General features: G+C 46.0%; 1 protein-coding gene across 2 annotated transcripts in view; it reads right to left on the bottom strand.

Moving 5' to 3' along the window:
* Positions 1 to 11,745: 11,745 nt before the first annotated feature.
* LOC118887268 (heparan sulfate glucosamine 3-O-sulfotransferase 3B1) overlaps positions 11,746 to 27,237 on the bottom strand; it is a 44,375-nt gene continuing 28,883 nt past the window's right edge. For both annotated transcript variants that reach the window (XM_036837996.1, XM_036837997.1), the window contains one exon: positions 11,746 to 15,457. In XM_036837996.1, the coding sequence (XP_036693891.1) occupies positions 14,792 to 15,457 (666 nt within the window). In that variant the 3' untranslated portion in view covers positions 11,746 to 14,791. The remainder of the gene's footprint in view (positions 15,458 to 27,237) is intronic.

Below are 27,237 nucleotides of genomic sequence, written 5' to 3'. Positions count from 1 at the left end.
AACGCAGAAGGACAGGACATTTCATGTGGTCAATTGAGTGGTTAACAAGAAAAGAGGTTGCTTTTATTATTATTTTTTTTAAAGCGAGTAACTTGTTTAACTTGCATTGGTCAACCATTTGACCTAATCGACTCATTGGTTCCAATGGTCAAGCTGATAGAATTGGGCAAATAAATGGGAAAGAGCAGAGCGGTTCAAGGCCTCCGTCCTCCCCTCCTTCTGATCTGAGAGTGAGAAAAATTGCTACCAAAGAAACGGAGTTTCCAAGCTCGTGTTGTCACCAGGCCGTTTTTATTTCATGAAAGAGAGTCGTGTTCGGGGAAACACAACTTCATCTTCTCTGGGGTTTTAAAAACACTCTGTGAACCTCTTCTAGAAAACAAAAGCAAATTTCTCCTGAAGGCTTCCATGCTTTGGGTGGTTTGTTAGGTCTTTAAAAATTATCTCAGTGAGGAAATAAATAGGTCATCCTGAAACCACCTTTAAAGTCGTGGTTTTAAAAAACCATCAAAGAAAAATATAATAACAGTGGAGGGCAAAAAGTGGAGGAAAAGTCCAGAATTCCACTGGCCTCGTGCTTATGTGCACATATGTACACACTTTATCATATACACTCACAAACAAGGCTTACGCATCAGTGATCTAAAAAAATTGGGACTTAATCCCCAAAAAGGAAAAATAGATTTTACTTTCATTGTAAAATTCCTTTTACAATGAAAGTAAAGGCATCTAAAAGCTCTGAATACAACCAGATTGATTATTTTGACAAAAGAGATTCATCAAAGTAATTGAAGAGTTGAGGAAATTTTTAAAAAATTTACACCCACATTTCAATTTTTCTGGAAGGTAATTTGACAACATTTATTAGAAACCTTAAAAATATTCATTCTCTTTGACCGAGAAATTGCAATTTTAGATATCTATACCAAGAAATTTTCAAAAATTCAGACACAGGCTAATCCTCAAGATATTCACTGCAGTATTGATTAAAGTAACACAGACCTAGAAGCAACTTACATTCCAATAGTAGAATTGGACAGAAAAGCAAATTATGATATATTCATGCTATAGAATATCATTTGGCCATCAGAATTATCACGATGAAAAAATTGTAATAATGCTCCAAAAATAGTGTTAAATAAAATAGGATGTTACTGCACAGTTGGTATAATTTCAACTAAATATATGAGAAATACACACACATGTGACCTTGATATTCACAGATGACACATCCATGATGTTCACAGGGATGGGAGGTCTGGAAATTTTGTGTTTCCCCAACTTTACAGAGAACAGAATATTTCTAGTAAAATGAGCGTACTCATGGGTTGGTTGGCGAGACTCATTCATTCAATTAGTATGTGATTCAATCCTGCACTTCTGTAGTTTTACAACTCACTACATGCAATGCATTTTCAGGAATATCCAAGGATAAGGGAAACTAAATATTAAATTGATGACTCAAGGACTTAGCATATACATGTGAATAAAAAGGATTGGAGGGAAATTACCCTTAAACAAGGCATTTTTCTTGAGAGTGTTATTATTTATAATATATATAACATATTTAATTGCTATTATTTATGATAAATAAAATATATAAAATCACTATGCTTACTTATAATAAATATATATACTATATATAATAATCACTATGCATAATACATACTATATAATATGTTTCCTTATTGTCTCTAGTAAACTTATATCATTCCTATAATTAGAAAATAAATAATATGTTTTTAAATGTATCCACGTGTAAACCATTCCATCATAACTGCTCAGCCAGTCCAATGAGAGCAATCTAGCCACAATCAGGCTGCCAGAACCACCAAAAGTTCCAGCATGAGTTTCTCACCTGGTATCCTGCATACTTCAATAACTCTCAGGATGATGATAAAAATTGATAGGAATTACAACACCAAATTTCAAACTTTTCTTATAGTATATAAATAAATACTCAAGAAATCGTATACTCAGACTCCATTTATTTGGAATTTGAAATAATCTTCATCCCCAGATGGGGTCAGTCACCCCATGAAGCAGTTATCCTAAACTCTTATAGGCATTTATTACAATTATAACCAGAATTTGTGTTTGTCTAGTGTCTGTCCTCCCCTCCCCCAAAAATGAGAGCAGAGAGAGTACCTGTTTTGTGCACTGCTGTATCTCTAGCAGGAAGTCGAGGTGGCACAGCAGACACTGCCAGTGGCCGACCCCACATCACCAGGGCCCAGGTTCCTGCAAGCTGACAGCTCCCCATCTCAAGAAACTGCTTCTTTTTATTGAGGAGTTTGCTGGAGGTATGCAAACAAATTAATGCCCCCAGGGGTAACTCTCAACCAATGAGGGGTGGGAATAAATGCCCCGCCCTCCTGGCCTGTACATAGACAATTCTTTCTCTGGTGCCCACAGCATGACTGAGCCCCGCCTTTCACTGCATGCCTCTCCCCCACTCCCACTTCCGGGGGTGACCTCACAGATAAACCACCTGCACTGCGTCCTTGCCTCAGGCTCTGCTCTGAAGTGAGCCCAATGGAGACACTTGGCTCACAGTTGGTTTTCAGTAAATATTTGTTGATTAGATGGACGAGCAAATAAATTCTCACTGTGCCTGGTTTAGGATTAACAGTGTCTGGCAAATCCTTTTCTCACAAACAGTGTGAAATTATTAATATAAACAAGCCTGTGGTAAACAGAATCAATACAAAGAAATTTAAGGACAAAATTGCCTCTCGTTTTCATAGAATGATTTGATGCTATGTATAAGTTATTTGTATTACTAAATAAAGCAGGTCCCCCCCAAATCCAGGCCATAGTATTGTAGCCATATTTTTCCTGGTAACGGAAATAACCATTTCATCCAGGAAGAAAGCCACCATTTTCAAAGGACTACAGTAGTCACAGTATATTTTTGATCTCCCTCCTTTCTGAGCAAAGAAAGGTCATGGATTAAACTAAATTTGGGGTAGGAATCACATAGGTCATTTTTGACTAGTTACACATCATTAGGAAAATACCTTCAGCACCCCTTTTCATGAGCCTCCTAGATTTCAACATCTGTGAACAGCTGGACAAGCCAGCTGAGCTGGGATCAGTTCTTATATGGCCAAATGTAAACAATCACTGGGACACTGATTAATTTCTCAAGACTCAAAAATAATTAAAATAACAATAATCTCTCACCCACACACTCCCCCATTTTTACAACCATTTAGCGGGGAGGCGGTGGAGATCAACCGTGAAATTCTGTTCCCGTTACTGCCCTGTAGCTTGTAACAGGGTGCACCCTTGAGATTCATTAGGAGAAAAGATCCTTGTGTTAGCCTGTACCTACAAGCTGGGAGCCAAACATGCATACAAACCCCGGGGGGGTAAATTTCCCTATGTGAACTTATGCAGGAGAATATTTAAGGGTAGATACCCCAAAGAATTGAAAGCAGGGACTCAGATATTTCACTCCCATGTTCATAGTGGGCAAAATGTGGAAGCTACCCCAGTGTCCATCGACAGATGAATGGATCAACAAAATGTGGTCCATACACACAATGGAATACTATTCTGCCAATGAAAGAAGAAGATTTTAACTTGCTTCAACATGGATAAACTTGGAGGATGGGTGCTAAGCGAGGTAAGCTAGTCACAAAAGGACACATACTGTATGATTCCACTTTACAAGGTCCCTAGAGGAGTCCAATCCATAGAGAGAGAACGTTGGACGGAGGTTGCCAAGGGCCAGGGGAGAAGGGGATGGGGAATTAGTGTTTAATGGGGACAGAGTTTCAGTTTAGGAAGATGAGAAAAGTTCTGGAGATGGATGGTGGTGATGGTTGCACAACAACGTGAATGAATTTAATACCCCTGAACATACACTTTAAAATGATTAAAATGGTAAATTTTATGTATATTTTACCACTAATTTTTTTAAAAAGAATATTTAAGCACACACCTCCACACTAGGGCTTAGAAACTCAGTGCTTCCAGGGACCAGGTGAGTGTCTCCAGTGGTGCAACTGACAGGCTGTCTGGGGCCATTCGGGCAGCTATAACAAAATACCACAGCCTGGGTAGCTTTTAAACAACAGAAATTTATATCTCAAAGTTCTGGAGCTGGAAGTTTGAGATCAGGGTGCCAGCGTGATCAGGAGAGGGCCCTCTTCCAAGTCATGGACTTCTTGCTGTGTCCTCACCTGGTGGAAGGGCTGAGCAGCTCTGTGGCGTCTCCTTTATAAGGGCACTAATCCCACACATGCATCCTTTCCCCATGTCGTGCCCTGTGCCTCTCTTCCATCCGGCAGTTCCTATGGGAAACGATATCTTTTTATAATAAACAGGAAATTTAGTAAGTAAAATCCTTCTCTGAGTTCTGTGAGCTGCTCCAGCCATTTAAGTGAATCCAAGGAGGGGGTTTGTGGGAACCTCCCATTTCTAGCCCGTTGGTCAGAAGCCCAGGGGACAACCTGGACTTGTGATTGGCATCTGGAACGAGAGGTAGGACAGTCTAATAGGACTGAGTCCTCACCTGTGGACATGATGCCATCTCCTTGGTGGTGCTGGAAAACCCACACCACACACCAGAATGGGTACCAGAATCATTTTACCTCTCAACAGAGTGTCACCTGCATGAGGTCAAGGACCACATCTCAATCCCCCACTGTCAGAATATCGTTGGTCATCAATAAATATATTCTGAATAAACTTATTAATTAAAACCTTTTAAAAGGCAGTATGCTTTAAAACTCTTTAGTAATTACATATAACTTAAGTAATTGTAATTGTACTTATAATTTAGTACTTTTCTCTTTAAAATTAAATGGTTCTGAATCATGGATTGATCTAATCCTGTCTGTGCACCCAGCTTGAGGAAAGCTCATTTTAACTTAACTTGAACCTTTATTTTGACATGAATATTGTGAAGAAAACTTTAAGGCTTCAGCACTAATTGTGTGTCTACTAATAAACTTCGATCGTGGAGTAATCTGTCATCAGAAGAATTTGAAGGAGAATACAATGTAAAAAAATCCACCAAACGAGTTGAAACGGAATGCTTTCTGAGGCGTGGAAAGAGGCAGGTGACTCAGGGGGGCTTCATTTAGGTTAGAAGCCTTGAAGAATTCATTGGCGTGCATACCTTTCATTTATAAAAATAACCATCTTGAAAAAAGAAAGAAAAAAAGTAAATCAAGAATTTAAAATAAGAGAAAGCAGTGCACGGATAGAGGTGAACACAGGGTACTATTGGTGGCCCGTAAAAATATGTCATGGGGGGCGGGGGGCAGAAAGACGGTCCACAAAAAAGTTTAAGCGTCTAAAGAAGTGAGTGAAATAATTCACTACTCAGAGGCAATCACTACAATATATTCTTCTTGTATGACACATATTTTAATGTGTTTTAAATAACTGAGGTAACGATGAAGATACAATTTCACATCTTACTCTTTTCCACCTGATACTGCAGAAGAACCATTTTTCCCATATAACTATGGCTATAAAAGAGAGAAAGCAATTCTTTGAAGTCTTTATAAAGGTCATAACCTTTGATTCTGTATTCACTTACTAATCCTGTTCATATCTAGACTAAGGAAATAATCCAAAATGGATAAGTATTTATGTACAAAATTTTCATTGAAGCGTTATTTATAATAGTAAAAAATTAGAAACAGGCACAAATTCCAATAACAGGAAAAAGGCAAATTATGATACATCCATAAGATGGACTACTTTGAGGTCACTAAAAATTATGTTTTCTAATAATGCATATTGTTAGGAGCATGTTTAATGAGTACAAATTTTCTGTTGAATAAATAAAGCAGGATACAAAATTATATATTTTTATCATCTTTATGTTATACACACATAAATTTATATACAACTATGCACAGAAAAAGTTGAATATATGATCCTTTAGGTGTTCACCACGCTTAACTCCAGGTGGTAGGAATCAAGTGATTTTTATGTTCTCATTATATTTTTCTATCGTTTCTAAATTTCATGCAATAAGTAGGCATTAATTTCTTTATCCAGGTGGGGAAAGATAATATTTTAATAACGTCTCTTGATTGAGTTAATGCACAAAAGTCATTAGAAATTTTTTTTAAAACTTGGATAATTCTACACTATACATGAATGATAACTGTAAATAAATCATATTTGTATGACAGTCCTTAATTAGGTGGAAATAGTAGTACTTAAAAAAACTTTCTTGGGTTAAGTTTTAAAGCTTTTGATTCATAAATTCCAAGCTAAGTACTAGAGCTGTCAGGCCCTTCAAATCAATCACTGTGTATCAGGACCTTTTTTTTTTTTTTCTTTATGACAGTTTTGAAATGTTATTTCACCAACTTAGGGACTGGAGATGATCAAGATGATAAAGAATTGGATTTTACAAACTCTTGAAGTCAAAATTTATTTTTTCAGGGACGTATTTATGTTTCTTGCCTCCAAAACAGGGCAGTCCATTCAGAGAACACCCTGAAAGACGGAAAGATGTTAATGGCCCATGAGAAGTTTGAAAGGATTTCCTAACCTGTAGGAGAGCTTCAAAGTAGGCCAACCCACAAGGCCATGGGCGAGAGCAGAGCCAGGAACGGGGTCTATCCGGTGAGCTGGCCACGAAGGAGGGAGCAGCTCTTGGCCCCAGGGATGCACTATTTTTGCTTTTGAGCAGGCGAGATGAGGGGAGGAGATTGAGGAAAGAGAACCTAGAGTTTAGCTGGGGGCATGTTTTTATCTGAGATGCTCAGGGAGACGTCCAAATAGGTGTCAGGTAGGCAGCCGGCTGGAGGAACCTGTAGCTCTGCGGCTCAGAGGCAGCTGGACTGCGGTGAACTTGCCTGCAGTACCATTTTCTGCTGGCCCCTCCGGAACCCTCTCGCCCCTCTCCCACACACTCCATGCACGGCCCCACTGATCAGCCTGCAGTTCCCAACTGGCCGGACTCCTACCCATCTAGATCTTTGCCATGATTCTCTCCCTCTGCCTCCCGACCACCCTCCAGCCAATCACCTGGCTGCATCCTACCGGATGGATGGGTTTGACCCTTCCCTTCCCCCACCCCCAATCAGGCTGGTCCCCGATGTCCTGCTTTCCCACAGCTCCTCCTCATGGCCCCCTTGTCACACTGCGTTGCATCTTCGCCTCCCCCAGGAATTACTTGAGGCAGGACATGTGTCTTATTTAGGTTGTGTCCCGAGCAGTGGTAGGCACTCGGTAAATATTTACTGAATGAATGAACTCATCTCTGCCCCCAGCTTCTTCTTGCTTCAAGTCACACGGAATAGCGTATCCCAAACAAGTCTCTGAACTTCCCTCCCGTCAGACGACTCCCCTTCCCAAGAATTTCCAGAGTCTTCTGTTGTTGACTGCTTCCCATGGAGATGTGGTGTCCTCCATTGCTCCTCCTTCTGCTAAATATATCAAAAGAGAAAGCACACAAGGTCTAGATGTTTTGAGGCCAGGATTCCATGGAAGAATGATAACAGCTTCATCTTTATCTTTATAAAGATATAAAAGAGCCTCTAGCACCTGCACAAGTATGAAGGCTGAAGGAAGGCTCATCAGTGCGTTCTACGCACCTTTCTCAGGACACTACGCCCTGGGGACCTCAAACCCCTTTCAGTTCCCAGAAAACAGACTGTTGGATGGGAACAGATTATCCCAAGCTCTCAAAGGAGGAATGCAGGCTTGAGCCCACAGATATGTTACTACAGCAGATCTTGTGCTATCTCGTGAGTACTTTATCATCTTTCACCCCCAGTAATAATAAACAAGAGTGGGAATGAAAAAGTAAAACTAGATGATAGTGATGGGCACTGTCGGTTTAGATGAGCTTTTCATAACTGAGAACGTGACCCCCAGGGGAATCTTCCGCCTTGAATGGCCCATCAGTGCCCTTGAGGGAGTCAGTTGTGTATTCAGTTGTGAAGGATAGGAGAAATAATTATGGATCCTATACAGAGTGCTGGAAATACATTATTGAACATTGAATCGAGAAGGGAAGTTGCATTAGGGCTTTAAAGGATTCTAGCTCTCTTTTTAAAATCCCTTATGATATATAAGTCTATCAACCCACTTTTAGGCAGTTTCAGGAACATGTTAGCGATGACAGCTTGGGGGCTGCCCAACAAAATAGGACGCGGCAGAGTGAGGGAAGCCAGACAGCCATGGCCACTGTTTGCAATGCTGTGAGATCGACATTCCCTTAAAGGAGACCCAGAGTTATAAGGGGTGACTGCTTAGTAATGGACTTGGTAAAGATCATGGGACAGGGGAAAAGGTACCTGAATGGGAATCCAAGCTCTCCAGTTTTAAAAGGAAATGAAGTCTATGCCCTAACACGGTGGTTCTCAACCTTTAGTAGGAATCAGAATCATCTGGAAAGCCTCTGAAATGCGGAGTTTCTGACTCAGTAGGTCTGAGATGGGGCCTGAGGATTTACATGTCTATCGGCTTCCCAGGGAATGCTGACATGGTCCAGGACACACACTTGGAGAACCAAGGCTCTCAATCTTGGCTACATGTTAAAATCACTTGGGGAGGGCTTCCCTGGTGGCGCAGTGGTTGAGAACCTGCCTGCCAATGCAGGGAACACGGGTTCGAGCCCTGGTCTGGGAAGATCCCACATGCCGCGGAGCAACTGGGCCCGTGAGCCACAACTACTGAGCCTGCGCGTCCGGAGCCTGTGCTCCGCAACGGGAGAGGCCGCGACAGTGAGAGGCCCGCGCACCGTGATGAAGAGTGGCCCCCACTTGCCGCAACTAGAGAAAGCCCTTGCACAGAAACGAAGACCCAACACAGCCAAAAATAAAAAATAATAAATAAATAAATAATTTTTTTAAAAAATCACTTGGGGAGCTTTCTATTTAATTTCATTTTATTTTTTAGTTTTTTCAGCTTTACTGAAATATAATTGACACTTAACATTGTGTAAGTTTAAGGTGTACAACATCTTGATTGGATATGTTTATAAACTGCAAATTAGGGACTTCCCTGGCAGTCCAGTGGTTAGGACTCTGCGTTTCCACTGCAGGGGGCACAGGTTCAATCCCTGGTCGGGGAACTAAGATCCTGAATGTCATGCAGTGTGGCACGGCCAAAAAATAAATAAATAAAAATTAATAAAATAAAATAAATTGCAAATTGATGACCACCGTTGTATTAGCTACCACCTCTATCCTGTGCCGTATTTACCATTTCTTTTTCTGCGGTAAGAACGTTTAAGATCTGCTTTCTTAGCAACATTCAAATACACAGTACAGTATTATAAGCTATAATCACTGTGCTATATGTTAGATACCCAAACTTTTTTTTTTCTATTTTTTGGCCACGCTGCGTGGCATGCGGGACCTTAGTTCCCCTGACCAGGGATTGAACCCGTGCCCCCTGCAGTGGAAACGCTGTGTCTTAGCCACTGGACCACCAGGGAAGTCCCCGATACCCAAACTTTTAACTTATAACTGGAAGTTTGTACCCTTTGACCAATATCTCCCCATTTCCACCATCCCCCAGCCCCTGGCAACCAGCATTCTGCTCTGTTCCTCTGCGTTTGCCATTTTTAGATTCCACATATATGTGAGATGACACAATATTTGTCTTTCTCTGTCTGACTTATTTCACTAAGCGTAATGCCCTCAAGGTCCATGCTTGGGGAGCTTTTTAAATACACCAGTGTTGGGGCCTCATCCCCTAGAGATTCTAATGTAATTGGTCTAAGGTGTGTTAGAGCTTCAGTAATTTTTAAGACCTCTCTCAGTCATTCGAATATTTGCCCAAGCTTGAGAAATACTGCTCTAAACTGTGCCATCAGGTTAATGAGTAGATTTTAGGTCCACTTTATTACCTTTCTGTAGAAAAAGCAAAAAACTGATGGGGTGAGGTGCAGAGTCAGGTCAGCACTCAAGGCCCACACATATATCACCTAGTGGCATACTCCTAGGTTTGAAGGAACAAGTTCTATAAACTGCAGACTTCTGAAAACCAGGTGTTAACAAGAGACTTGTCTCTAGACTGACGAGCAGGGATCTTCCTATTTGGAGGGGCATTCTTTTCACTACCTTTCCAAAATGCTAGGCTGGACTCAACACCAAAAAGCATGAGCAATCATTTCCTCTTCAAGTCTCTTCCAGCCTTCATGGCAAGATGCACATCTCAGGTGAGTGCTAGTCTTCAACAGGAGTGACCTTTGCCGGGAGCAGTGGAGAGCTTATGGCCAACGTGGCTTGAGTTATATATAACTAGAGATTACTAGCGTCTCTTTGTTTTCACTGTATCTACGTTTTTTATTATTACCTCCTCTTTATGGCAAGAGGTAATGGCTATTCGCCTAAAACTGTAATATGTTTCCTTTTTAAGTTGAATAAAAGTTTCAGTTATATAAAATGAATTAAGTCCTAGACACCTACTATACACCACAGTGTCTATAGTTAACAATACTATGTTGAATACTTAAAAACTTGCTGAGTGGGTGGATCTTGTGTAAAATGTTCTTACCACAGAAAAAGTAAATAAGAATGGTGGGAGGAAACTTTTGAAGGTGATGCATATGTTTATGGCATGGATGGTGGCATTGGTTTCATGGGTGTATAATTATTACCAAACTCATCCAGTGGTATACACTAAATATGTACACTTTTTGTATGCCAATCTCACCTCAATAAAGTGGTTTATAAAAAAGAAAAAAAAGAAGTCAGAACTCTTGGGTTTGAGCCTTAATGTATCAACTTAGTGTCAGCTATTTTAAAACGCAACCAGAGGTGTACCAAATGAAAATAAATCTCAATTGAAAGTTGAAAAAAAATTAAGTAAAAGAATGAATCAGGGCTTCCCTGGTGGCGCAGTGGTTGGGAATCTGCCTGCTAGTGCAGGGGACATGGGTTCGCGCCCTGGTCTGGGAGGATCCCACATGCCACGGAGCAGCTGGGCCCGTGAGCCACAACTACTGAGCCTGCGCGTCTGGAGCCTGTGCTCCGCAACAAGAGAGGCCGCGATAGTGAGAGGCCCCGCGCACCACGATGAAGAGTGGCCCCCGCTTGCCACAACTAGAGAAAGCCCTAGCACAGAAACGAAGACCCAACATAGCAATCAATCAATCAATCAATCAATAAATCTTAAAAGAAAAAAAAAAAAAGAATGAATCATATGTTTAAAGTAGTAAATAATAATCCATAACGGTGCAGGTGGTGTGCTATGTCAAGAGAAAAGAGATACGGAAATGCCCTCTTGTCCAAACCCTTTTCCACTCCATCCCAAAGACAAGGAACTCCAAATGACTGACGTGAGAATACTCTGAAAATGTGAGAAGGGAATGCTACCTTTCCCCAAATCACCAGGCAACAGTGCCCTGCTACATGGCACCCATGGTGTGACACACGCCCACGCATGACAGCCCCTCACACCCACCCTGGCCAGACCCTGAGGCACTGAAGTTGTAGCACATGGCGTTCTTGGGGTCCCATGGACAGTCTCCAGGGGGCAGGAGCTCGCTCACTGATCTTGCAGCCTTCAGAGTCATTTACAAAAAATCTACCCCAAATACTTGCAGGCTACTTGGATTTTGGATCAAATCTTTTAAAATACGAAAGATCAGCGTGCCTTTGGAATACCTTTGTGTGTGTGTGCATGCATGTGATTAGTTATTCAATCAAACACCATTCCCTTGCCCATCCACAACATATAATAAAACACAGAATTACCCACAAGTTGGTAAAATATATTTTATTTGTTCATAAAAAGAAATAGTATGAATTACCAGAATTTCATTTTCCTAGAAACATCTTTCTCTGTGTAAAATTAATTTGTGTTATACATAGGACAAAATATTTGATTTAATTTTTTTTTCTTTTTGTACATATTGGTTATTCTAACATCCAGGTTATAGAGGACACACTGCTAGAATTTGCAGTATTCCAGGTTACTGGGCTGAATGAAACTCAGTCATAAATTAATGTTACAAAAGTGAAAAAAAAAATCTAACCACACCTTGAAGTTCTACTGACCATCTTTCTTGATCAACTAAAAAGAAAAAGGACATTGACTTCCATGTCAGCATTTTAGACACTATGTGTTTCTAGTTTAGCGGAACCTTCCATTTTCCTTTCTCATGAAAATATCCTGGTAGGATCTGAAACTGTGTTTCTCCAAAGGCCTATAATGTACCTGTCACTCAAAATGACTTCATAGGAGGATCCCATGAAGAAGACAACTTCTCTTCCTTCATCTTCCAATTAAACGTTTATGATGCGGTCACTACACCTAAACACCCTTCCAGGTACCACTTACCAAGTACGAACACCTCAAAGACAGCATGGGCTCGACAGGAACAATAACAACCTCCAAATTTTTTGTTAACCTTTTTGTTTGTTTTTAAACAAACTAAGCGGAATCAAGTACCCCATGAATATCAGAGCTTTTCCTGTAATCCGGAAGAAACCCAAAACGTGTTAGGACAAATTGCCAAACCAGAAATGGTGTTTGTCTTCTAGCAGCTAAAAGGTTAAGTCGGTGGTCGTGCAGATGGCTAGAACAGGAAGAAAGTCAAAGCCTAATTTTATGTATCGCCCAACTTCTCCAGGAGGAAGACACATGTGCCCTGTAATAAGTATCACGCGATGGGGGTGTAACCTTGGGGCCGACGCTGAGTCAGGAGCCGTCAGGAACCGTAAGCCGTCAGACTCCTCGGAAGAGATGCACAGGAAGTCTGATTTATTTGTCTTCCACAGAAAAACTCGCTCTAGTCCTTCAGTGCTAATTATCGACATCTGTTTGGATTCAAGGATTTGACCCAGAATAGAATCTTGACTCACTTCAGTGTTCATGACTAAATGACCCTCCTTCTCTCTGAGGATTTCCTGTTTCAGTTTTAAGGCAGGGAATAAACAACTTAATCGAAAATGGTCCAGCTTAGAAAGACAAGCAGGGACCTGGAGGGGAAGGAAAAGTTCATGTGCATTTCCCCGCTGCTTTGTGGCAAACCCTTCTCTGAACTTTTTTTGCAAGTTGACATCACACACAATGTCAGAGCACGAGAGTAGACAGAAAGCGGACAGGGCCGAATCGGGTGGCAGATGTGGGCTGGCTTTGACTTTGAGCGATGTTATGCTGTAACGGAAAAGAGGTGTTCCCAGTTTTACTTCTAATGAGCCTTCTGATTGGAGAAATGCACGATCAATTAGCACCCTCATGAAGATGTCTTTGACACCCAAGCAGCAAGAGGGAAGAGCCATGCCATGATTATGGGCGTTCCCCTAAGTGCAGGTTCTACACGGCTTGGTAGAGGCAGTAACAAAGCTATGAAATGCACACAGCATCTCAGGAATGCACAGAGCTCCCGCCTCCACGTCCCCGTGCCCATCCTTCTACACCTTAGCTTTGCAGCTAAGCGCTAACTAGCTACGTCGGGGCTAAAACTTGTGGGCAAAGACAGACCAGATTATCGATAAGACATCCCTTAAAGACGAGTGTTTTGTTTCACTGGCGAGCGAGTTATCCAAAAGAACATACCAAAGTGTCCTTTGGAAATATCACAACCCAACCATTTTGACAGTATCTTCCCATATGTTCCTTAGTGAAAGTAGAACACAAATGACAGTTCTTTGATATTGCTATACGGTTACCCAACTGCCACTAGCTGGTCATCACAAATGACCCCTCCTCTGCCCCCTCCACAGAGAGGTAGGGGAGGACATTCTGCGCCAGCAGCCACAGTGCTGGCACCCCTTCTGCCAGGGCCTGCCTAAAACAAGGGACAGCGGCACAGGCTCGAGCGCTTGCAGGCAACATGGGCCAGCGTTCCCAGTCTCTTTTTACAAGAGCCTCTCCTGGTTCTCGCTGTTTGGCTGTTGGCTACAGAGCGTGTTGTCTGAGATGAGCTAGGAATTCCAGGGAGGGGAGTTCCAGACACCAAACAGGGGCTGGCTCCGCACCTAGTGGCACCTTGGTAGACTCAGATGGCGTGGGATGAACCTGACCCCTGCAGGTCTCGACACCCGGCACCCTTGGTTCGATCCGGTGGCTCTGCTGGCCTAGGGGATTCTTTGGTGTGTCAAAGCAGAACCGTCTGCCTGGAGAACGGAACACGATGCACTCGCATGCAAATTATAAGGGATCGTCTTTATTTCTAAAGCAGCAGCCAAGCATCTCACACACGGGACCTGCAGAAGTGGGGACTGATAATTTGCATACACTTCAAGCCGGTTATTGAACCAGGGATGGGGCAGAAGATGAGGCAGGGGAATCCTTCAGAATCAAAAGGTAAAGTCAAGGGCCCTGACAGGCAGACTCTCAAAGGATGTGGAGGTTCCTGCCAAGGTAGTGATTCCCCTGTGTGCTGAGCGGACTTGGGGGGAAAACCGAGCGCTGTGGTTTGGAGTCTACGCCCTTGGATGTGTCAGCACGTCAGCGAGAAAGCTGCTATGTGAAGGTCTGGCGGCCCAGAGCTCCCAGAGGTGCCCAGGCAGGAAGGGAGATGGAAGCTTCCATATGAGGAGGTGGGCAAGTGCATCCAGACAGCGATCGAAGGCTGCATACCCGTAACAACAAAAATCTCAAGTTGTGCTTTTCTTCTTTTTAAATACAATGGGTAGAAAGAAAGAAAAAAAAAAAAAAAAGGAAGCACCATCCATTGTGAAGACAAGAAGAAAATATTAGAAACACTTTGGAATGTTAACAGATTAGGTGACTCTCTAAAGAGCGTGGCTAGGCAGCTTAGTGAATTAATTGCTTATGAATTAAAAATAAATTATTATAAAATAGATTTCTGTACATTTTACATACATATAATCTCTCTCAATATTTCCTAAGCCCCGGGTAGGGGAGGCGGGGGGTGGGGGCGGGAGGGTCTGATCAGTCCCAGCCGAAGTCGTGGCCCGTCATCTGGTAGAACTTGCGGTTGAAGGGCCGGTAGAAGTCGCGCAGCCGCCGCAGGACCTGGCCGTCGATCTCGGGGTGGGGTCTGCCCTTGGTCTTGCCCAGGCAGTGAGGGCGGCCGCTGCCCTCGGCCTTCTTGAGGCAGGGGAAGCCCTTGGTCTGGTTGAAGTAGAAGTGCTTGTCGGAGATGATGCGCTTGAGGCCCAGGAAGTCCTGCACGCGGCCCAGCTCGCCGGCCGGGTCGCGCACCAGCCGCTCGCCGCTCACGAAGAGCAGCTGCCGGGCGGGGAAGTGGCGCAGCCAGCGCTCCAGGTGCTCGGCGTACAGGCCGATCTGGATGGCGCTCCACGCCCGGTCCACGAGGCCCGCCGTCCGGTTCCTGAAGGCCAGGCTCTCGAAGCTGGGGATGTCGGGCCGCTTGGACAGCGTCTGCGTGTAGTCCGAGACGGCCCTGGTCACCGGGTCCCGCACCACCACCAGGAGCTTGGTGTCCTTGGACATGGCCGAGATGCGCGCGGGCGCCTCGCGCGTCACGAAGTAGCTGGGCGTCTTCTCCATGGTGATCTGCCCCTCCAGGGTCCTCGGCATCAGGTCCCTGGGCGGAGCAGAAAGGCACGTTAGAGCCTGAAGACTGAGCGCCTTCCCCTGATTGCCACCGAGAGCTCCTTCCCGGGAGAGGGAGGCTCTTACAGACCCGGAGCCTGAGTTGAGGTACCGACCGCTCCACTTAATAGACGTGTGACCGTGATCGCGGAGAAGTCGCACAGACGCAAGGCTGTGCACCCCTGGTTCCTCGTGGATGCACTTAATGGGAAATAATAATACTACCGATCTCCTACGGTTGTTGTGATGATTAAACGTATTAATATACCTCAACAGCTTAGAAAAGTGCCTGGTATAGGCAGGGAGACTTGTATGATATCTATCTTAGCATAATTTAAACATAACTATGTAGGCAAAACTGCTATAACCTACAGGAAAGATAGGACATGATATGTGGACCAAAAAGCAGTTCTATGTGGTGATTAGCACTAAAAATCACAGGAATCAACGATGTAAGACTGCACCTGATTTGCTCCCTGAGTTTCAGCATCCGAATATGTGAAATGGGAATGATTTCCACCCACTGCATTCGGTTGTTGCGGGGTTTGTAAAATGGAAGCATTTAGCTTAACATTTAAGCACCGTGGGCTTGGACATCAGACCGCTTGGGTTCAAATCCCAGCTCGGTCACTTATAAGCTGTCTCATTTTCAGCAACTTACTTTCTGGCCCTCTCTCCTCAGCTGTAAGAATAAAGATGATAATACCAACCTTATGGGAGTTTAATGAGGATTAAGACAATTAATGATCACAATATGCTTTGAACGTGCCTGGCATACGTTATATATTCGATATTCACTAGCTGCGGCTACTACTCCATTATTATGATCATTATGACCGTGTTCAGTACACAGTTTACAGCACACAGTAGGACCACGCTGAGCATGCGTGTGTACACGTTGGTGTGTGTACATCAGAAGGAGATGTGTTACCTAATCGGACACTAAGTAGTGGTCACAGATGTACAATCTTCCATTTGCTATGGGATAGAGATTTCTGATTGATTCCAACCTGGGCCCAGGAATTGGAAAAAAGACAATTTCCACATCATTTCTGACCAAATATTTACCTCTCAGTAGGACATTCTGAACTTCCAGCTTCAAGCCATCCCTAATCTACTGAGACCAAAATCCCTCTAGGGAGACATTTATAGAAATGACGATATATGACGATATAAACTCTATTGCAAGCGGCAGAAAGGGCAACGGGTTCCTCCTTCATAGCAAGTTAGAGGAAGCAGGCTTCTCCCCGAAGGACTGCCTTGCAGCCCTGCAGCTGCCCCCGGCTTAAGCTAAAGCTGGATTGACCCACTTTGCCCATTAACCACTTAGACGAACATAGCCATGTCATCAGGCTAATGTGATGAAGGATTAAAGAGGGGCCCGGCTCTCAACTTATTTTGCATTTCACTCAAAAGCAGGTCGAGTTTGCTCAAGTCCGAGTTGTTTCCAGTGTTCAGCCATTTGCACCTAGACTGAGTCTACAAGAAAGGGTTTAATATTCAGCATCCAAGTGCTATACCGCTATGACTGAAGGAAACCCAGCCCGCCAAGTTCTCCAGGGCCAGGGCAGATGGAGTGGGTTTGGGGTCTGTCTTCAGAGGGTCCGTCTGACCTGGCGTGGGCGCCGAAGTCCAGCCTCCGGTCTGAGTCTCAGCACCCCCTTGATTGAGGGATGTGCCCCTCACCTGTCCATGCCTCAGTTTTCTCATTTGATCCGTGAGATAAAGGATGATGCCCACCCCCCAGGGTTCCTGGGAGGCCTGTGACACTCCTTGTGACCAAACCTGGGTGCCAAGGAAATGCTGTCAATTCCCTTCTGTTGACAGCGTCCGGGAAAGGGTGTAAGGAAGCAAGGTCTGCACATGGAGACTGGTCACTCCCTCGGATCTACCCCACAGAGGGGCCACGGGGACGGCCCCCGGGAGCAGCAAAGCTGCAGGAACAGCGGGCGTGGCTCTCAGCCTGCCTGGGCTCCAGAACCGTCTCTGAACTTTTGCAGCCTGCGTCCCCTCAGTGTCCTAAAACAAGGGCCTGGTGGTCATGGGACAAAATGGCCAAATAAGAAAGCACGTACCAGGACCAGCAGAAAAGGAAGGGAAATTCTCACCGTCCTCCGGTCCAAAGGCACAGCCCCCTCGGCCATAAACAAAGGATCCCTGAGCCGTGGGCAGATTCTTGGGTTGGACCACCCACCGGTCACCCTCGCCATCCTGGGGTACCAGCTCCAAGGGACCCCGCCTCCCCAGGATGGTCCAGAGTTTGCACACATATGTCAGAAAGCACTCAAACTTTCTCTGATTATCAAATAACAGCCGGGGAAATTGCTGACACCAAGCCTCAGCCCCCGACCACCGCAGGCTCCACGGTCACTCTCCTCGGGGCGTACTTGGTGCAGTCGCCGAGGAGCTGGTGGGTGAGTGCACCACGGGGTTCTCCATCATTTCGGCAGGTGCCTTCCGAACCCCTTCTGCCGGTTTCCGGGGGCACTTCCGTGGCGGGGGGGAAGGGAGCCGAATACGCCACCCGAAATATGTCTCTTTGGCATAAGGGTTATTTTAGGCTGATTATTTTTAAGAAACAGCAGACGTAGAAAAGCTCTGAAAACCAGTAAAAGTTACCCTTTAGTAAGAGAAGTGTACATGTATAAGGGAAATGTAAGAGTGTCTTCCTCTGTGTACCAGGAAGAGAAGAACAGGTACGTCTCTAGAAACTCGTATCCGGAGTTAAATCTGCCTAACAACTGTACCCTTATCTACTGGGCTTTTCCCCACCACCTCCCAGAACTGGCCTCCCCCCTCCAAAATCTTGTTTTGTCTTCAGCTGGAGATGGCGTTTAAGATGGCGGCTTGGGCCATTTCTAAGAGCTGCTCAGGTTTCCTGGGTATCTCCCACATACACAGGAGATACACATGTTCTTAAACTTGTTTGTTCTTCTTGTGTTGCCTGTCTTAAACTTGTTTGTTCTTCCTGTGTTGACTGTCTTTTATTACAGGGAGTGAGGGGTCTCAGCTCTAGAAGGGTGGAGGGAAAATTATTTTTCCTCCCCTACCCAGGTCCTGGGCTCAGACAGAGCTGGGCATCTCCCCAGCACAGCCCTGTGGGCCCATCCAGCGGGGAACACAGCACGGCCCGAGAAGTGTGCGGAGAGCTCCTGGCAGAACCTTCCGGGCAGTTACAGGCAAGTCCCCTTTCTCGCCTTATCAGCTCTTCTCCCACGCCCGCCACCTAGTCCCAGAGCAAAGCCCTTACCATTCACTTCCTGGGCCCAGCTTCCGCCTCCCTGCCCTTCACTGGCCGGGCTCTCCTGTCCCAACACTCAGGACCTCTCGGAGCAGAGCAGTGGCTCGGAGAAGAAAGGACGTGGCCGAGGGTGACCCCCGCACGTGGACCCTGCGCGCCCATCCCTCCAGAGGCGGCTCCAGCCCCAGGCTGGTCTCCTGAGCCAGCAGGGAGGCTGCAGCTTAACTGAGCAGCTCACCAGGAAAGCCAGTTTCCCAAACTGACAGTCACAGCTAATAATCATGCGGCGCTCTGGGGCTCCCAGAGAAACTCTCACACACACCATCTGATCTAATCCCTCGCACAAGCCTTTGAGGAGGCATTGCCAGGCCCCAACTTACTGAGGAAGGAGCTGGGGCTGGCGGGGAGGGTCCCCGGCCTCCAGGCCGAGAGCTGAGACCCAGAGTCAGGTCCTCTGACGCCCCTCATCACAACCGCCGCCCCAGCCTTCTTTGTTTTTCTTACTGTGATGAAATTTACAAAGAGCCACACACCTGTCCTCTCTCTAAAGAGATAACCTGTATTTCTTCTTCTCATTCAGAGACTAGCATCTTAATAATAGGTATTCCAGAGCCAGAATCACACGCCTACCATCATGATTGTTCAAAGATCAGTCAGATTTCGAAACAATGGATATCTCAGGGTAACACACGCCCGCGGATAACTGCATGGGAAGGGGCTGGGAGGTCAGGACGGTGGCAGCAGCTCCTTCTGCCAGCACCGTCCCCCAGCCCCCTCCTCCCCTCTTCCACCACGCAGGCGGGAAGGGACACCTCTTCAACACCTGGCACGTCCCCCATGGGTGCTTGTGAAGACAGTGGGGTGCAAGTCTCAAGAAGACGCATGCTCACACCCACCAGAAGCTTCCCTCGGGACAAGCCGAGGAGATACTGAGCAGAGGTGTCGGGTGACCCTCACGACATTCAGGCCTGGGGATGACCAGCCCGGTGACCTTCCGGGAGCACCAGGGCCCTCAAAGAGCTGGGCCACGGAGCAGGAACTTGGGAAACTGGTGGGTTTGCAGGGGGCGTTTCAGGCTTTCAACGTGTTTCATGAAATTCACAGGAGAGTGATGTGCCTCTCAGTGGCGGCCAGATTCACGCTGGATGCCAAGGGTGCCAGGAATTGGACGCCTGGGCCCAGCCCCAGACCCACCGAATCAGGCCTGTGTGGGTGGGGTCCCGTCGCGGGAGTCTCTCCAATGATGCCAACCTGCAGCCAGACCAGAAATCGTCCCCTGGGGCACCTGTGGACCTGGCAGCTGCCGTGCACTTCAGCCACTTATTCTGCTGATGCCATGTGCACCTACTGGGGGTGCTGGGTGGGGACAGAGACCCCCATGGTGAAAAAAAATCGAGAAAACAATCCGGTGAACAGAACAAAAGTTGTTCTGCTAATCCAAGGCATGATTTGAGTCAAAGGCCTGGAGTGAAGTCTAGAGAACTCGGAGTCATACCCTCACCGCTGAAAGCAGACCACGCCCCAGAGTGAGTGACGGTGACGCCCCGGGATCTACAAACCACAGAGGAGGAATGTAACAAACAGAACAAACAAAATACAGTCAGGTTCAATGTAAATAAAGGAAAGGATGTTTGTTGCCCCTAAATACATGCATGTGTGCATACACATAGAGATACACACACACACACACACACACACACACACACACACCACACATACACACTACAGAGTTAATTATCGAACACAAATTGGGCTCCCAGTAAAACAAAATGAGGCAAACTGAAGGAAGTAGAAGAAACGTAAGGTTGACTCTACCCGTGTACATAAGAGACTAAAAGATGCATCTAACTCTTTCATCGTCCAAAGTTAGATAATATCAATATAAACAGAAGAAAGATAAAAAACAAATAGGTGAAGAATAGTACAAGTCCCAAATTATCTGATTTATGCCTTTGTCAAACTCAGGGCTTAAAACAAAACTAAGTTCTCTTTATTTTTAAAAACTCCAATGAAACTTGATGTCAAAACGACCACTGGGCCATTTTCCTCTTTCCTAATCTTGTGGCAGGTTGACACGGAGGGTGTCCAGAGTCAAGTGTGAGGATTTAGAATCTCAGCCCCAGGTCCGCGCTGACCTGTACCGGGGCTTCGCCAGACTCAGGAGCGGCTGAGAGGTGACCTGTGGAGTCAGCCTCCCACAGGGGACTGACTGTCACGGGCTTTGCAGAAGCCCAGACTTTACAGCTGATCATCCCAAGTCTCGATGGGGCTCTGATGTGTTACTGCAGGGAGCAGACTCTTAAATAAAACAAACCTTCGGGCCTAAACGCGTAGGAACTTTGAATGAACCAGAGAAGTTCTAAAAGCCTTATAATTCTGATGTTCTCCAGTAGCAAAGGTTGCCCTAATTTTCTTTTTCTGCTTATTTTCTTTCTTCAGATGGCACACCTCCTCCCAGGGTCCAGCAAGTGAACTTATTGTTTGAACTGGCCAATTACACCACAATAAAGAGGAAGGTTATTGAAATGGGTGTAACCCAACGCACTACAGCCGAACAGATGCCAAGATGTTGACACAAAGCAGATGATGAAAGTGAATGAACTTGAACTTCAGAGAGGGGACAAGCTGCAAGCCACATTGGGTTGGGGTGGGCCCATCTCCCCCTTGGACTGAGGAAAACTAGGAAGAGTTAGGGAAACATCCGGCCCCCTGTTTCCCTCTCCTGGGGGGAGAATGACCTCTTGCTTGGTTACAGAAATACCCCACATATGCACACTATTATAAATAAAATAGATAACCAACAAGGACCTAGTGCAGAGCACAGGGAACTCTACTCAATATTTTGTAATAACCTATAAGGGAAAAGAATCTGAAAAAGAATATAGATAGATAGATATAGATATATGTATAAGCGAGTCACTGTGCTGTAACCTGAAACTAACACAACGTCGTGAATCAACTCTACCCCAATAAAAAAAAATACTCGCACGTTTCCTGACCTCCAACAGCAATCTTTTTTCTTAATTCTAAAAATCTACTTTTTAACCTACATACAGTAAATAATCATTCTTGGTGTCCAGTTCCATGACTTCGGACACATACATAGAAATCTTTAACAACCAGCACCACGATCAAGATCCAGACCAGTTCTATCACTCCCAAATCTTTCCCTTGTGCTGCCCCTTTCCAACGAAGAGCTTAAAGCAAACTCCTTCCACAAGGCAAATCCCCTTACAAATAGCCCGAGGCTGCCCAAATCCTTGTTTGGATACCGTTGGAAGGAAAATCTTGATTGAAAAGAGAAAATGGTCAATAGAGACTTAGACATTTTGACATCACAGATCTATTTACTGTTGCTTAAAAAAAAAAAAAAAAAAAAGAAGCTACAAGTTTTCACGAAGATGAACAACCCTGGCCACATTCCTGCCTTTCCAGGCCTCAGCCTCCTGGTCTGTGAATTAGCACCGAAGAGGAGGTCGCATTCTGATAAACTGCTCTGAGGGCAATCCCACTGTGGTGTCAGGTTGGTAACCGGCCAGGAAGCCGAAATGCCGCATCACTTTTAGCTGTTCCCAAAGCCCACGTCCAGCCCCTGAGAATTCAAAAAGCAACAGAGTAGCCAGGAGAAACCTTTACACCCAGAAGAATCAGGATTTCTAGGAAGGTTACACCTCTCCTCCCCACCCTGCAAACAACTAAATAAATAAATCTTCACAGTCTGAAATCCACGTGGGGAATAATGATGCCCCCCGCCTTTTTTTTGAGCAGCTGATAAACCCGCAAGTATCAGCAGCAAAACTCAAAAACACTGGGACCCCCAGAGATGCAGGGAGAGGTGGGGCTGAACAGGTAGAGCACAGAAGATTTTTAGGGCGGTGAAGATACCGAGTGATACCGTCATGACGGATACGTGTCATTATGCGTTTGTCAAGCCCACAGAACCGACATCTCCAAGGGTGGGCCCTGCTGTAAACTATGGACTTGGGGCGATGCTGACTGATGTGTCAGTGTAAGCTCATCGTAACCAGTGGACCACTCTGATGGGGGAAGGCTGTGCTTCGGGGGGAGCAGGAGGCCTATGGGAATGGGGTTGAACCCCAAATTCATGCACCGGTGCTCGGTTTCTGGAACTCTGCGCTTTCTGCTTGATTTTGCTGTGACCCTAAAACTGCTCTAAAAAAATAAATAAATAAAATCTGCTTTAAAAAAAAAAAAAAGGCAGCAACCCCGAACAACCCTGAGATCCCCTCTCTCCTTGGCTTCCTGTCTGTGAAGGCTGGTTTCCTCCTTGGGAAGAACGGGGTCGCACACCCTCGCACCCTCAGCCCCGGCCTCAACGCAGGTGCAGCATGTTCATGGGGACCCTTTCCTAACCCTCACCTTCCTCTGCGGCTCCAGTTGAAGGCTCTCCCTGGGATGCTGGGATCGCGGCACCTGTGCCTTTGTCACCTGTGACCACTCAGGAAAAAAGAAAACCCTTTCCTCCTGGGGAACACTGAGGGCTGTCAAAGGTAGCACATCTTAACCTGTGACAGGCAAGATCAGGGACTAAACAGCCAACTTCCTGCCTTGAAAGTACATGCCAGAAAAACTCAGAAAACGAACAAAAAATAACAAGTCTTCTTTTATGAAAGGACACCCTTGGGTTACTGGGATCTGACTGCTCAGCTGCCCAAGCCCCTCCCTCATCCTTTCCTCCTCCAGAGGCCTGGCCCACCCTGCCTGGTCCCCAGGGAAGGCAGTTAGGCTGAGGTTAGCTGAGTGCCTCAATCTCCCCATCACAGAGGCCGGGGAAGCACTCAGCCGGCTAACTTGAAAAGGGCAGAAGGGCAGCTGGGGGGTCGCAGGGAGGGGACATTGCCAAGGAGCAAACTGCAAAGCTGTGGACAGTCCTGAAGGTGGCAGACACTGGCAGGTTCGGGGGCGAGGAGAGGGCACACGTCCCCAGAGGCTAGCGGGTGCTCTGGAGTCCCCAGGGTCATTAGAGTCCTAATCAGAGGGGTTTCTGTAGTGACAAGTGTGCGGGAAGCTGCTGTCACCTTCTCTGAAGGCGGCCTTGCTCACCACGATACCACCGATGCCACACGGCTGTCACCTTTTCTGAAGGCCCATCTACCAGCCCTGAACATGCACCCCAAACTCTTCCCCGGGGAGGTGCCTTTCTACCTTGTGACCTTATAAATTACAGTGGACTTCGGGGGGAGGGGGTGCAAAGACAAAGGTCCAGCCTTGTAGCTTCCATCCCGACAGAAAGATGAGACACCCAGGGATGAGAAAGGAACTCTTCCTGTAAACTTGACTGTGGACAAGGAGACACCGGCGGCTCCTGAGACTTGTAACTCAAGCTGTAAGTTGTAACCCTGGGAAGTTTCTTCTTTAAAGCAGTTTTCTTCCCAGGGGAGGAGTGGGGGTGGGGGAGGGAGGAAGATGGGAATCAGTTCAGCCCCTTCTTATCTGGAACCTTCTTCCTTTGTAGGAAGTCTCTGAGCCCACCAGATCGGAGCTCCCCTTCAAAGGGCCACATCTCCATAAATAATTATCTCCATTTGGGCGAGATGTTTGCATATCAAAGAACTCCTCTGGGAGGGTTTCAAATAATTTAAAATGAAATTGTAAATAGTCTGTTGCTCTCCACGTCTCTCTGGTCCCCGGAGCAGTTGGGCTCCGGAAGTGATGTCATTATTCATTATAAAGTTTACTGGGTCTTTTTACTTTCTTTCTTTTTTTCTTTTTTTAAGGTAATGGGTAGGAAAGAAGAAAAATAACAAAGGATGGACTCCCCCCGGGTCCCCTCCTTGGCCAACCCTCTCTCCTTTCTCCCCTCCCAGCCCCCAACCCCACTGCAAGGATTTGGCCTCCATTGTCCTAGAATTTCAATACTGCCCAGAAAATGAAAAGCCTTTGAATGCCATAAGGGGGCGGGGCTCAAAAGAGCATCTCACTCCTCTGGGTCAACGCAAGATTCCTTTCATTTTGGCAGAATCCTCTGTTATAGACCCTGCTTCACAAAGGCCTGAGTTCCTGTTCCTGGAAGGGGCTGGGGGGCTGGGGGGGGTGTGGAGGGAGGGTTTCAATTAAAAGCTAATAGCCTTTTGTGTCTGCCCTCTGTGGGGCGTTGCTCGTGTTTATTGGACCTCACTGTGTGCGGGCACAAATCATGTGAAATCAGAGTAATCTGTGTCCCGTTTCCTGAAAAAAAAAAAAAAAAAAAGAAAAAGAAAAAAAACTTTTTTCATCAATAGAAAGAAAGAAAAAAGGTTCTCTGGGAAGCACACTCCCTAGAAAGTAAAATCAGCCGTGCCATTGGGCAGAGGCAGGGCAGAGCAGAGGACCCAGAAAGGGGAGAGTAGGGCACCAGAGGCAGAGGCGGAACGGCTGCCGCCGAAGCAGTTCTGCTCTTTCCTGCTTTGGCAGATTCTTCCCTGTGTAGACCTGACCTGCTCATCAGGGATGAACTCTGACCAGTGCGGGCTTCCCGTCTGGAACCGGCTCCTTTTCCCTGGGGCGCTGGGAGCCCCAGCTCTGTCTGGGTTACCTGCCAGGCAACAAAGGGCCAGCCCTCAGGCTGTTACACGGGCTGGTGTGTGTCACAGGCTCCGGTAAATCCTCTCCCAGCTCCCTGCTTCATCCCAAGAAAGGCTGCCTACCCTGTGCCCTTGGCAACGAGGTGCAAATGTTTGTAAACAGGCCCTTACTCCAGAGCTTCTGAGCCATTCCACACCGCCCGTCAACACAGCGTGGACAAAAATCACTTCCCCACCAGGGAAGCACCGCCCCCTGCCCCCCCCCTTCTCCCAGGGCAAGGGGAGGGGACTTCCTGGCCCAGCGAAAGCCCAGTGGGCACTGGGCACATGAAGCCCTGGGCTCTGGTTCCTGCCCTGCCACTGACAAGAGCCTAAGACCTTGGACGAGGCACTCAGAGCTTTGGGCTCAGTTTCCTGTGTATAAAAATTAACGGACTGGGGGACTTCCCTGGTGGTGCAGTGGTAAAGAATCCGCCTTCCAATGCAGGGGACACGGGTTCAATCCCTGATCGGGGAACTAAGATCCCACATGCCGCGGGGCAACTGAGCCCACCTGCCACAACTACTGAGCTCTCACGCCTCAACTAGAGAGCCCGAGTGCCGCAAATTACATAGCCCACGCGCTCTGCGGCCCGCAACTAGAGAGACGCCCGCGCGCCTCAACAAAAGAGCCTGCATATCACAACTAAGACCCAACGCAGCCAAAAAATAAAAAATAATAAACAAAATAAATATTAAAAAAAAATAATGGATTGGTTTAAAAGGGTGTTCTTAGGCTCTAAAATTCTATACGGGGACCCTTACAATCTCCATCTCTCCCTCCCCACCCTCATGCCACCTCCTCCTCCTCCAGCCAGCCATAGGTTGGCACAAGTTGGTAAAGGAGAACCTATATAAATATTCGATGACTGAACTGGTACAAAGTGTACTTCAAAGTGTACCTTGGGGGTACAGATCAACCCCAAGAGTGCAATTCCGGTGGAAGTCAATGTCAAGGGTATCTTAAAACTAGGCACTCACTCGTTAGGCAACCTGGTGCCCGGTGGAATAGAAAGGGAAGTAGGGTTCAAGGTCAGGCTATGTGTCTTCAGGCAAGTTGCCTAACATCTCTGAGCTGTCTCTCTGCGTTTGTAAAATGGAGATATTTGTCCTGCTTTAAAAAAGAAAAAATTAGGGCTTCCCTGGTGGCGCAGTGGTTGAGAATCTGCCTGCCAATGCAGGGGACACGGGTTCCAGCCCTGGTCTGGGAAGATCCCACATGCCGCGGAGCAACTGGCCCCGTGAGCCACAATTGCTGAGCCTGCGCGTCTGGAGCCTGTGCTCCGCAACAAGAGAGACCGCGATAGTGAGAGGCCCGTGCACCGCGATGAAGAGTGGCCCCCACTTGCCGCAACTAGAGAAAGCCCTCGCACAGAAACGAAGACCCAACACAGCCATAAGTAAGTAAATAAATAAATAAATAAATAAATAAATAAAAAAGCTTGCTTTAAAAAAAAAAAAAAGAAAAAATTAGACTCAAATGTAGTTCATATGTGAATAAGCTCTTAAAGCAGCAAAACCCTTCCTATGGGTAAGGTGGAATGAACCCCACTTATGTCCCCTCTTTATTATCTCCTTTGACTTATGGCTCTAGATAGTAGGGATATTTCTAGGGAAATATTGTTAAGGAAAAAGAAATTCCTCATTGGTTCTTAAATTCAAAGTCTCCTGTAAAACAAATATTTGAAAAAGTCTCCGTTTCCTGAAATTCTTCACTTGTGCTAGGAAAGATCCCATGTTTGGACCTTCCTTCTTAGATCCCCGGTAGGACCTTGGAGACCAAGAAAAACCAAATTCCCCTTCTTGGGTTGACATCACTGAACGGATGTAATGATCCAAGCCAAAGAGGAGCAGGAAAGGAGGCAGTCTTTCACGTGAACACATCCTACTTTGGAGGGTTCTTTCTTTCTCTCTCTCTCTTTCTTTGCTTCCTTCCTTCTTTCTCTCTTTCGTTCCTTCTATCCTTCT

The sequence above is a fragment of the Balaenoptera musculus genome, chromosome 20 (assembly GCF_009873245.2).
Source record: "Balaenoptera musculus isolate JJ_BM4_2016_0621 chromosome 20, mBalMus1.pri.v3, whole genome shotgun sequence".
Lineage (NCBI taxonomy): Eukaryota > Metazoa > Chordata > Mammalia > Artiodactyla > Balaenopteridae > Balaenoptera > Balaenoptera musculus.
This window is presented reverse-complemented; position numbering and strand designations above follow the sequence as displayed.